Source organism: Cetorhinus maximus, chromosome 7 (assembly GCF_964194155.1).
Source record: "Cetorhinus maximus chromosome 7, sCetMax3.hap1.1, whole genome shotgun sequence".
NCBI classification, from domain to species: Eukaryota; Metazoa; Chordata; class Chondrichthyes; order Lamniformes; family Cetorhinidae; genus Cetorhinus; species Cetorhinus maximus.
In genome coordinates this window covers 48,708,970-48,721,604 of record NC_135885.1, presented here as the reverse complement: position 1 = coordinate 48,721,604, position 12,635 = coordinate 48,708,970, and the positions used below count along the sequence as shown (strand labels likewise).

General features: G+C 40.1%; 1 protein-coding gene across 2 annotated transcripts in view; it reads right to left on the bottom strand.

Annotated features, from left to right (window-relative positions):
* Positions 1 to 12,635, bottom strand: part of micu2 (mitochondrial calcium uptake 2) — a 515,698-nt gene that overhangs the window by 108,851 nt on the left and 394,212 nt on the right. For both annotated transcript variants that reach the window (XM_078545440.1, XM_078545441.1), the window contains one exon: positions 11,012 to 11,094. In XM_078545440.1, coding sequence (XP_078401566.1) covers positions 11,012 to 11,094 — 83 coding nt within the window. The remainder of the gene's footprint in view (positions 1 to 11,011; positions 11,095 to 12,635) is intronic.

Here is a 12,635-nt window from a genome sequence, read left to right as displayed (position 1 = left end):
CCCCCGTTGGGGGGGAAGTGCGGGAGCGGGCGCGAGCGGGCTTCCAATCGGCGCCTCCGCTTGGGGGTGCACCGCCATTTTACGTGGGCGGACCAATTAAGGCCTGCCCAGCGTGATGTCCACCAGGAAGCACTGTGTGCTACCTGTGCGGGCAGTGGGGGATTCCCTCAGCGGGAGTGCACTCTTTCGCGCGTGCGAACGAAAGAGTGCACAGATCCCTCTGAGGCAAAGTGCTGCCTCAGGGAGATCGGCTCTGATCTAAAACTTTCAATAAATGTGATTAAAAAATTTCCCCGCCATGTCCCCTCATGTGACATTGTCACATGAGTTGGGACATGTCTATAACTTTTACTTAAACATTTAATTAAAATTTAAATACCCTCATGAAATCTCATCCCGCTCATGGATGAGGTTTCATGTTTTCTCCGAAGCCCACCTGGGCTCCTGGCCTGCCCACCAACCTTAAGGTTGGACGGGCAGGTCCATCAATCATGTTAATTAGTTTTTTAATGGCCTTAATAGGCCATTGACAGTTCAGTGGGTGCGCAGCCGATTCGGCTGCATGCCCGCTGAACTGAAAAACTAAATGACGCATGCCCGATGTATCCCCGCGTCATTTTACGCGTCGGTGAGCAGGCTCCACTCCCGTTCGCCGACTGGAAAAACCTGTCCTATGGAGTTTAACTAGTCATGCTATAAATTTAATATAATACTCATAACTCCCCAGTACCGCTCAGAACAGAGGGGATAAAAGGGTAAAACTTACCAATTACTTACCTCCAACCTAATTAATACCTCCGGGCTTCAGCTCCCAAGTCTTGTTGTCTCTGACTCCCTCTCGTAGACCGCTCTGTTTTTAAAAGGCGAGAACAGCACGTGCTCCCACACTGTACTGAATTTGCCCAATTACTAAGTTCCTGGATTTAAGCACTCAGTCTCCAGCTGCACCTTTGTGTGACTTACTTTGGGTGATCCTGTTTTTATATTATCTCAGATTTCAGTGAGATGGGTCAGTCACTGCTGGCTAGGAAACCAGTTCTAACTAGTTACCTAATTAACTACCCTGCTGGTGCTTCTAGGCCATGACTTTGTTTATCACTGACTAAGACTAAAAGAAGCTACAATTTACTGTTGAGTTAAATACTAAGCGCATACTTGACCCAATTTTAGAATGGGATTACCCATCTTGGCCATTTCCTGAAGTTAGTAATTGTCACTCTTCCATTCAAGTTTTCTTGTATACCAGAGCTGAAAGGATAAACTTAACAGGAAAGGTTAAACATGTTGGGGCTCTCTTCTCTAGAAAAGAGAAGGTCGCAGGATGACCTGATAGAGATTTTTAAGGTTATGAATTTGATAGAGAAGACAGTTTCATCAGTGGGAGAGACCAAAACTTGAGGCCATAAATATAAGATAGTCATCAATAAATCCAATAGGAAATTCAAGAGAAACTTCTTTACCTGAAGAGTGGTTAGAACTTGGAACTTGCTACCATAAGGAACAGCTGAAAGCAAATAGCAAAGATGCATTTAAGGGGAAGTTAGATAAGCATATGAGGGAGAAAGAAATAGAAGGCTCATCTGATAGGGTCAGATGATGATGAGTGGGAGGAAGCTAGTTTGTAGAAAAATGGCTAGCAAAGACCAGCTGCACCGAATGGCCTGCTTCTGTGTTGTTATCTCTATGTAATTCTAAGTATAATTGCACCATTTTCTTGACACAATAGGGTAAATTATCCAGGAGTCTTGACAGGAGCATTAATTGGAAAATTCATCAAGGTCAGTCGGTATGCATGATTCCTGGTTTTCTCAGTATTAATTTTAGTGGTTCAGCTTGGAGCCTCAGGAAAAGTGTTCCAACACTACCCAGTTCCTGCTTTTGTGTGATTTTGAGAGTCCAACTCTAAGTATCATAGAGAAATATTAACTGCAAAGCAAGCTCATATACTTAACTGCAAAGTAAGTTCACCTTACATCTTCCTCCCAAGTGATCTTGCCCTCAGGGGCATCCTTTCAGCACTTCTCCCACTCTGACATCAGTCCCTTAAATCTACCCACCACATTCTGCCCTTCAGCCAATTTCTGATAATTACTAGATTTTACCCTGAATCCCCACTGCTTTAAACTCTAGTAGCAGCCTTCTATGCAAAATTTTGTCAAAGGTACTTTGGACGAAGGCAGCCCATTTTTCGAATTTCCACAGTCCATTTGGAATGTCACTTGTTTTAAATGGTTAAAGAGATTGGGGTGGCAGGATCTTCCTTGTCTGAATCCTCATTGACAGAGTTAGGTTATCATGCACGTAATCCTTAAATTTACTTCCGAGAAGGTTAATTGCTTTTAAAAACATTAAGTGGTCACTTCAACCAGAATTTTTAAACTGAGGGGGATAAATTAGTACACTTGATAATTTGTTACTAGACAAGGTTATGGATATTAACAGATGACTACACTCATTTCTCACAATTTTCCAACAGCCACTGTTAATTATAAATTAATTTTCAGCATGGTAACTAATAAAGGAGCACAGATATGCAGTAGTTATGATACTGGACTGGCAATATGCAGGCTTGGGCTAATAATCCAAAGAATGTGACTTTAAATTCCACTGTGGCAGTTTGATAATTTGAATTATGTTTAGAAAATCTGGCAAGAAAAAGGTGGAATCAGTAAAAAATCATCATGAAACTGTTGGATTTTTATAATAATCCAACTAATTCACTAATGTCCATTCGGGAAGGAAACTTGCTGTTCTTACCTAGTCTGGCCTATATGTTACTCCAGTCCTTGACACTTAACTGTCCCTTGAAGGACCCTATGAGATCACCAAATTCTAGAAAACCACTTGCTGCACCACCTTCTCCACACAATGACAACTGGACAACAAATAGTGGCTCTGCCAGTGACGCCTATATTGTATCCGAGAATGGATTTGTAACAAAAATCAATATTGTAATGTAGTTTTACAGATGGGATTAATTAATGATCTCATAGTAAAGGATCCTCTAGGGAAGAGTGATCATAGCATGATAGAATTTCAAGTTCAGTTTGAGAGCGAGAAACTTGAGTCCCATACTAGTGTTCTGGAGTTAAACAAAGGTAACTACATAGGTATGAGGGCAGATTTGGCCCTAGTGGACTGGGCAGGAAGTCTACAAGGTAGGACAGTTGATGAACAGTGGCAGATATTTAAGGTGATAATCAATTCCTCCCAAGTAAAATATATCCCAATGAGGAAGAAAAATGGTAAGAGGGGGAAAAAGCATCCATGGTTAAACAAGGAAGTTAAAGATAACTTAAAGGCAAAAACTAAGGCATACCAAATTGCAAAGGTCAGTGACAGGCTGGAAGATTGGGAAACTTTTAAAGATCAACAAAGGGTTACTAAAAAAAAATAAAAAGAGCAAAAGTAAATTATGAAAGAAAACTAGCACAAAATGTAAAAACTGATAGCAAAAGCTTCTACAAGTATATAAAAGGAAAGAGAGTAGCTAAAGTGAATGTTGGTCCCTTGGAGGACGAGACTGGGGAGGTAATAGTGGGGAACGCAGAAATGGCAGAGATGCTTAATCAATATTTTGCCTCAGTTTTCACACTGGAGGACACTAGTACCACCCCAATAGTTACAGGTAGTGCGGAGGATATAGAGAAGGAGGAACTAAGAACAATGACCATCACTAGAGAAAAAGTACTGAGTAAACTATTGGGATAAAAGGGTGACAAGTCCCCAGGACCTGATGGCCTACATCCCAGGGTCTTAAGGAAGTGGCAGCGGAGATAGTGGATGCATCGGCTATAATATTCCAAAATGCCCTGGATTCTGGAAAGGTTCCAGTGGATTGGAAAAATGTTAATATAACGCCCTTATTCAAAAAGGGGGGGGGAGGCAGAAAGTATGAAACCATAGACCAGTTAGTTTAACGTCTATTGTTGTGAAATTGTTGGAATCCATTATTAAGGAAGCAATAATGGGGCATTTGGAAAGTCAAAATGCAATCCATCAGAGTCAGCATGGTTTTATGAAGAGTAAATCGTGTTTGACTAATTTGCTAGAGTTTTTTGAAGATGTGACAAGCAAAGTGGATAATGGGGATCCTGTAGATGTAGTATATCTGGACTTCCAGAAGCCCTTTGATAAGGTGCCGCACAAAAGATTAATACACAAGATAAGATCACATGGAGTTAGGGGGTAATATATTCGCTTGGATAGAGGATTGGCTACCCAACAGAAAGCAGAGAGTAGGATAAATGGGTCTTTTTCTGGATGGCAAGCTGTAACTAATGGGGTGCCACAGGGTTCGGTCCTTGGGCCCCAACTATTTACAATCTATATTAATGACTTGGATAGAAGGTACAATAGCTAAATTTGCAGATGACACCAAAATAGGTGGGAAAGTAAGCTGCAATGAAGAAATAAGAAATTTACAAATGGATATGGACAGGTTAGGTGAATGGGCCAAAATTTGGCAGATGGAGTTTAACGTGGATAAGTGTGAGGTTATCCATTTTGGTTGGAAGAATAAAAAGGCGACTTTTTATTTAAATGGAGAGAAACTTCAGAATGCTTCAGTGCAGAGGGATCTGGGCGTCCTCATGCATGAATCGCTGAAAGCTAGTATGCAGGTACAGCAGGTAATAAGGAAGGCAAATGGAATTTTGACATTTATTGCTAAAGGAATAGAGTGTAAAAATAGGGAAGTGTTGTTGCAACTGTACAAGGCATTGGTGAGACTGCATCTGGAGTACTGTGCACAGTTTTGGTCCCCTTAGAGGAAAGATGTAGTTGCACTGGAGGCGGTTCTGAGGAGGTTCACTAGATTGATTCCAGAGATGCGGGGCTTGTCTTATGAGGAGAGACTGAGCAGTTTAGGCCTATGCTCGCCAGAGTTTACAAGGATGAGAGGAGATCTAACTGAGGTATATAAGATGCTGATGGGGATAGACAAAGTAGACGTGGAGCGGATGTTTCCCCTTCTGGGGCATTCTAGAATGAGAGGCCATAGTTTTAGGCTAAAGGGTGGTAGATTTAAATCAGAGATGAGGAGGGATTACTTTTCTCAAAGGGTCGTGAATCTGTGGAATTCACTACCTCAGAGTGCAGTGGATGCCGGGACACTGAATAAATTTAAGGAGGAGATAGACAGATTTTTAATTCGTAATGGGTTGAAAGGTTATGGGGAGAGGGTGGGAAATTGGAGTTGAGGCCGAAATGAGATCAGCCATGATCGTAATGAATGGCGGGGCAGGCTCGAGGGGCTGAATTGCCTACTTCTGCTCCTAGTTCTTATGTTCTTATGTATTAACAAGTTTGAAATATCTGTACAGGCTGCATTTTGTACAGTAGCCTCAAAACCTAATTATGTGCTGTGATAGTCTCACAGCAAACAAGCAAAGTCTGCTGGCTAAGTTTTGTTGGACTTAAACATTTTGCCTTGCTGCCAAATATTTTGGTATTTAATAAAATTTTATATCATGCATCACTCCATTTGTCTGTCTTGGATGAATGCATGATAACACTAGACCGTCTGTATGAAACTGCCATTGCTTTTAAATAATGAATTCTTTTCCCCTGGGGAATGAAAGATCAATCAGACACAATGTTAAAACTATTCCGGAACTAATAATTTCCGAAAGTTAAAAAAGGAATTCTTAACAAATAAATATGTATTACAAGAAAAAGTGTACTGTTTTGGGGATAAAAGAAAGCAATTAATAGTCAAGTCTGCAAAACATCTACAAGAAAATACTCCACTAATTTTAAACCTAAAAAAAATCAGTACACAACTTTTCATGATTCTTAGTTTTCTTACAAAATAGCAGCATTGATGTTTGTTTTGAAACTTTGTGAGAGGCCTCAGTTGTAGCTGGAGGTTCATATATTTGATTTTTGATAGCTTTTTAATTGGCTTATAAAGATCTACAAAAAGGGATACTACAGCTTTAAAATTCTTTGAAAATTCTTTCTGGCTTTGATCCTGTGAGGGACAGATTTATGCCTGTTCAGTGAAGGTGGGCTATGAAACCATCCCGCTGTGAGAGTTCTTGATGAAACACTTGAGCATATACGTGAAGCTCCTTTTTCTAATGTTTTGCTTCTCTTCCCTCCCCAACTACCAGCTCTATTCAACTACCCAGAAGACTAACCCCGCCAGACCCCAATACATCATCTTCATGGGACTGCATCACTCTAAAGCCATTGAATTACATGGTGCAGCAGACATGATCTGTGCTTGAAGAATTTCAAGTGGACGTTGTCATGGTTCTGTAATCCATTTTTACCCTTCACTATCTTACCCCTTAAATAAATGAAATAAATAAAGAAAGAAACTTACAAATGGAACAAAAAGGCAAGTGGAAAAAAATTCCAGTAACCTAATCTACTGTGAATTTTGCTGCCTTCTGGTTTTTACAGCTTAGGAGTAATGCCTATTCAATATCTAACTAGTTCCACAGACTTCACTTCTGAAGCCAACTCAACTCAAAATGTTTTTAATTGTGTTGCAAGTGTCTGAATGTCACAGCAAATTGCCTCTGGCATGAAAGTGTAAGTTGTCACTGGTGATCCACCTAGCCTTTCACCTGCACATCAACAAATATCCCTCAGAAAAAATAGAATAGCATACAGTTATTTGAATAAAAATCACTATCATAATAAACTATAAGATAAAACCAAAACAATTTTACTCTGGTCACTAAATGTAATTATTATTGGTAAGTCTGATGTACTTAACCAAAATAGAGTATTCACATTTTTGCTGTTAGTTGTAATTCATCTCTAATTATAAAACACAAATAATAATAATTAGCCTTTTACTATTCAAGAAGTAGATGTACATTTTATGTAAAAATGGGAAAAAGTCCAAAATGAGCTCTGAAGTTTTCTGACTTAAAAAATAACATAGAGTGAATGTAAAAAAATGCCAGACCCTTTAGTAATGTCTGAATGTGATGTCAATTAGGTTTACATACTAAAGATTTCTGGATTTGAGATAACTGTCAGTTAAATTGTCAGTAAAGTGAATTAACAGACCTTGCAAATACCTCTCAGTAGGGACTACTTAAAACTAATTCTCTTAAAAGCTCTGAGGTTTGATCTTGAAACTAGATCCACATCTTCATTGCTGTTCCACACGTGTGAAGTCCCTCGGTTGAGGTCAAGGCTTGATAATGTCAGGTCAAGAAACTAACGTACCTATTATATTTTCTTTCTTACCTTTCCATGCAATTAGTACACATACAAAAACTATGCTAAATTTTGTTGACATTGACTGCAGAATATCCATTAAAACTGCTAATACGCTCCTGTTGGATAAAGATTTGAAAGAGGTTTGGGAAGGCCAGGTGAGGTTTTGTTTCTTTGTTCAAGGATGATCCACTAAGATTCAGTGCTGGGAGAAACGGTCTAAATATTTCCTGGAAGACTGAATATTTCAGATTTTTGTTTTACTTTCAGCTCGTGTGGAGGTTGGTGGGTGGGGACAGAAGGCTAGATTCCTTTACACATCTCCATTGACACTGTATCATCCTAAACTCTACAGCCTGCTCTGAAATATCCCTCATCAACAGGGAATAAAAACTCAGCCTTTTTGTTTCATGAGCAAGCGTGGATCACAAATCTGACGCAAATCTGCAGCTGTAGTATAAAATATTTTTCTTTTGGCATGTATATAGAGTTGGAGCAAAAAAACATACTTAGACTAGACATAGTACATTTTTCAAGACTTGGGCCCATGGTGTGGGAAAAGAAAGGGGGCTGTGGGTAAGAATATATGGCAGAATTATGATATATGAGTGACTAATTTGCCAAGAAATTTTCTGCTTGAATCAGGATTATGCCTGGATCAAGCTTTCTATAAAATGTAAGAAGATCCAGTTGGAAAATCTTTGTATCACAAGCCATATAACTGCTCAAACATAAGTGATTAGATTTATATAATATGCTTCACATAAGGTGAGGTTCAGAGATGGTTTGACTGTATTTAAGTGAGCTGAGCATTAAATGGGCAAAGTTTTTATGTAAAGGTCTGGAAAACCCTTTATTGCTTGGATAGGAAAAAGGTTGAAGATCCTTGCATCTTTTTCATCATAATGGGCTAGAGTTTGCTGTCAAGATAACAGTAAGGCTAATGGTGTTGCCATTATTTCTGCGCAAATGATCCAACACCTTCAGGCAAGGGGCAGATGCATGGTTAAAAGCGGACATCCAAAAGTTGTCCAAATCGCACCATTCTCTGTTAATTTTGCAAAAATGGCATTTAGCAGTCTGCCTTACCATTGAAATGCATTAAATTGTATGAAATTGCTGTATTTTAGTGGTAGATGCAAACTCAACCTGTCACAGAAAGTTAAGTCATGTCATTTCAAGTTTAAGTTACCTTTTAACAATGTGTTAAGTATTAATTACTACCAATCACCTTTCTGACACTGAAAATTAACTATCACAAGTGTGGAGTCTCACTGCTTCAGATATTAATTGCTGTTAGAAATATTAAAAAAGTAAAATATTATTTTTTTTAGAAAATGTTTTTCTCTGCTGTCTCTTTTTTCTCCCTTCGTGTCCAACATATCCTTCCCTCCCTTTATTTGTCTTTCTGTACCTGATTTGATATTGAATTCACCCATTCTAATTTACACTTTCTTCTCAGTCTTTGTGCTGAGTATTTCCCAATCTTTCAATCCAATTAGTTGCTTGCCCTGTCCACTCAGGTTCCACATGCCTTGTTTCTCTTGCTCTGACATTATCAGTTCATACTTTCAGCAACTTGCCACAAATTTTTCTCTCAAAGCTAAACGTCCAAGTGCAGGTCTTACTAATGGCAAACACTGTTAAGGCCTTGCTGCAGCAAAATCTGGATCATTGGTGTAAAGCACAAATAAAACGATCATGTACTCAAACTCAATGGATATTATTGCCTCTGTAAACAAACCATAAAAGGTTTGTCAAACATTTCTCATGAAAATTCCATGTTTTGAAAATGATAAACTAATAACAGGAATGAATAGGAAGGAAATGGCTTGGTTTGATTATTCATGTATCTATAACTAACCACATGACTGAAAACAAAAAAAAACGGAGCATCAATAGAAAACAATTTTTTATCTACACAAGCTAGGATGACAATTAAATTGTGGGTGACAGTTAAATTAACATATGTGTAACAGTAATCCATTGGTTGTAAAGTGCTATGGGACATCTTGAGGGCATGAAAAATGTTGAATAAATGCAATATCTTTATTTCTTTAATAATTGGGATAAAATGGAATATCAATTGACTTAAGGTAAAAACATGCATTTATATAGTGCTTTTCACAACCTCAGGACATCCTGATGCGCTTCACAGTCAATGACGTACTTTTGAAATGAAGTTATTGTTGCAATATAGGTAATGCTGTAGCCAATTTACACATAACTAGGTTTTACAAACAACAATGAGATTTGCAGAACAAAAACAAAAATACCTGGAAAAACTCAGCAAGTCTGGCAGCATCTGCGGAGAGGAACACAGTTAACGTTTCGAGTCCGAATGACCCTTCAATAGAACTAAATAAAAATAGAAGAGAGGTGAAATATAAGCTGGTTTATGGGGGGGTGGGACAAGTAGAGCTGGATAGAGGGCCAGTGATAGGTGGAGATAACCAAAAGATGTCACAGACAAAAGGACAAAGAGGTGTTGAAGGTGGTGATATTTTCTAAGGAATGTGCTAATTAAGGGTAGAAAGCAGGTCAAGCAAGGTACAGATGGCCCTAGTGGGGGTGGGATGGGGTGATGGAATCGAAAAAGGCTAAAAGGTAGAGATAAAACAATGGATGGAAATACATTTAAAAATAATGGAAATAGGTGGGAAAAGAAAAATCTATATAAATTATTGGAAAAAAAAGGGGGGATCGGAAAGGGGGTGGGGATGGAGGAGAGAGTTCATGATCTAAAATTGTTGAACTCAATATTCAGTCTGGAAGGCTGTAAAGTGCCTAGTCGGAAGATGAGGTGCTGTTCCTCCAGTTTGTGTTGAGCTTCACTGGAACAATGCAGCAGGCCAAGGACGGACATGTGGGCATGAGAGCAGGGTGGAGTGTTGAAATGGCAAGCGGCAGGGAGGTCTGGGTAATGCTTGCGGACAGACCGGAGGTGTTCTGCAAAGCGGTCACCCAGTCTGTGTTTGGTCTCTCCAATGTAGAGGAAACCGCATTGGGAGCAACGAATGCAATAGACTAAATTGAGGGAAGTGCAAGTGAAATGCTGCTTCACTTGAAAGGAGTGTTTGGGCCCTTGGACGGTGAGGAGAGGGGAAGTGAAGGGGCAGGCAATGAGATTTGCAATATTGATTGAGGGATAAGTATTTGCCAGGACACCAGGGAGTACACGCCTGTGCATCTTCTTAGCCTTCTTCCAAATAGTGCCATGGGATTTTTATATCCATCTGAAAACGCAGACAGGCCCTCAGATTAATATCTCATCTGAAAGGTGGCACCTCTGATAGTGCTGCACTCAGTGTTACACTGAAGTGTCAGTCTAGATTATGTGCTCAAATCCCTGAAGTGTATTTTGAGGTGGTGGTAATGTGGAATTTACATTCACATGGAGTGGCTAATGTGAATAGCGTAGACTTGGAGATGTGCCTCATGGAGAATTTGATACAGATAGCGTTGATGCGTTTACAGAGATGCCTGATACACACATGAGGAAGAAGGAAATAGGGGAATATAGAAGCAGATGGGAAGAAGCAATTTAAGTGGGAGTAGGCTCATGTGAAACATCAACACCAAAATTGACCATTTGGGCTGAATAGCCTGTTACCATGCTTTTGATTCTATGCCATTCTATGTGTATGTGAACTGCACAATGGAATAAATATTTCCCTTTTCTTGGTAAAATTCTGAAGTGAGATAGAATGAGGTTAATGTATACCATGTAATATAAATTTCAGACCTAGTTTCAGATTTATCTACAATGAAGCTTAATACATTCAATCATGAAGCACAAGCTTAATTTGAACAATATTAAAGAAATTACCACTAGAAATTCTTTTTTCTCGACTTGTCGGTTCCCATCAATGTCCAGCATACTAAAGGCAATATGGAATCCAGTGTCTGGCTCTGTAAGCATAAGAAAGCATTGTTTATTATGCAAAATTCCAAAGCCTAGATTTCTCTTTGTTTGCAACCTGTTTTAGAGTGTATCAGGAGTAATCAAAGGTGTAAAATTGGGGGGGGGGGGGCAGTGGTATAAAGGGTGGGAGAAAAACTGAGGCCAACACTAGGGGCAGAATTTTCTGCTTGCTGGGCGGGCGGGCCTGACCCAATCTCTGGCGGGCGGGGAGCTGGTTCCCACCGGAGAAGCGGGCCCCGCCGCCATTTTACGTGGGCGGGCCAATTAAGGCCCGCCCAGCGTTACATCCGCCAGGAAGCGCTATGCACTCCCTGTGCGGGCGGGGTGGGGGGGATTCCCCAAAAGCGAGAGTGCGCTCTTTCACGCCTGCGCACAAAAGAGTGCACATCTCCCTGAGGCTAAGTGCTGCCTCAGGGAGATCGCTTACACTTTTAAAAACATTAAAAATAGAAAAAAAAAAATCCTTAACATGTCCCCCTCATGTGACAATGTCACATAAGATGGGACATGTTCATAAATTACACTAAAACTTTATTAAACTGTTTAAAACCCTACATGAAACCTCATCCCGCCGGTGGATGAGGTTTCATGTTTTTTCTACTGCCCGCCGGGGCTCCTGGCCTGCCCGTCCAACCTTAAGGTTGGACGGGCAGGTCCTTCAATTGTTTTCCTGATCCTGTCAATGGTCTCAATTGGCCATTGACAGATCGGCGGGCGCACAGATGATTTTGCTGTGCCCCCGCCTTCCTGAAAATTTAAATGGGGCGGGATGACGTCGGGGGTTCGCCCCGTCGTCATCCCGCGTCATTTTACGTGTTGGCGAGTGGGCCCCGCCCCCTGCTCACCAACAGCATAATTCATCCCCAGGTTTCCGCCCCAAAAATTTCTTGTCCGTATGGGTATCATCAACTTTTGAATCCTTGTAAATGAACAATGCAGATTGGGTTCATTGCTGGGCCACAATTCCCTCTACTACAACCCAGTGACCACGAATGGTAGGCAATGCCTCAGGGGATGTGTGGCTTCCATTGCTGAAGGCCAAAAGAAATCCTGAGAAGCTTGAAATGAAACAGATAAATTTTATTACTTAATTTTTAAACATTTTTGAAAGTTTTTAGCAAGTTTCTTTACTTCATTTAAAACTCTTTTTTAAATGTTCTTAACAGTTCTTTTTAATAAATACTTACTTTCTTCAAGCAATGCATTTTCCAAATAACATTCTTAAATTAATCTTGTAGACTGGACTTCAGGAATCAAGGAGTTCCCCTTGGATCTCATTCATTCCACTTACTTTGAGAAAGAAGAGGATGAGGATCAGGTGGCTCCAGCTCCTGCCTGATGGCAGTCAAACCTCCCCTTCTGCAGGTGCAGGTGTGCTGCTTCATTGTGATCCCAGGCAATACTTTAGAAGAGTTTGGTTTCATCATAATGTAATAATGTCCCACCTGCTGCAGGCACAGTACATAAGAGATTTTGATTGAAGACCCAATTTTGCAAAATGGGCCATATTAAGCACTCTTCCACAGCT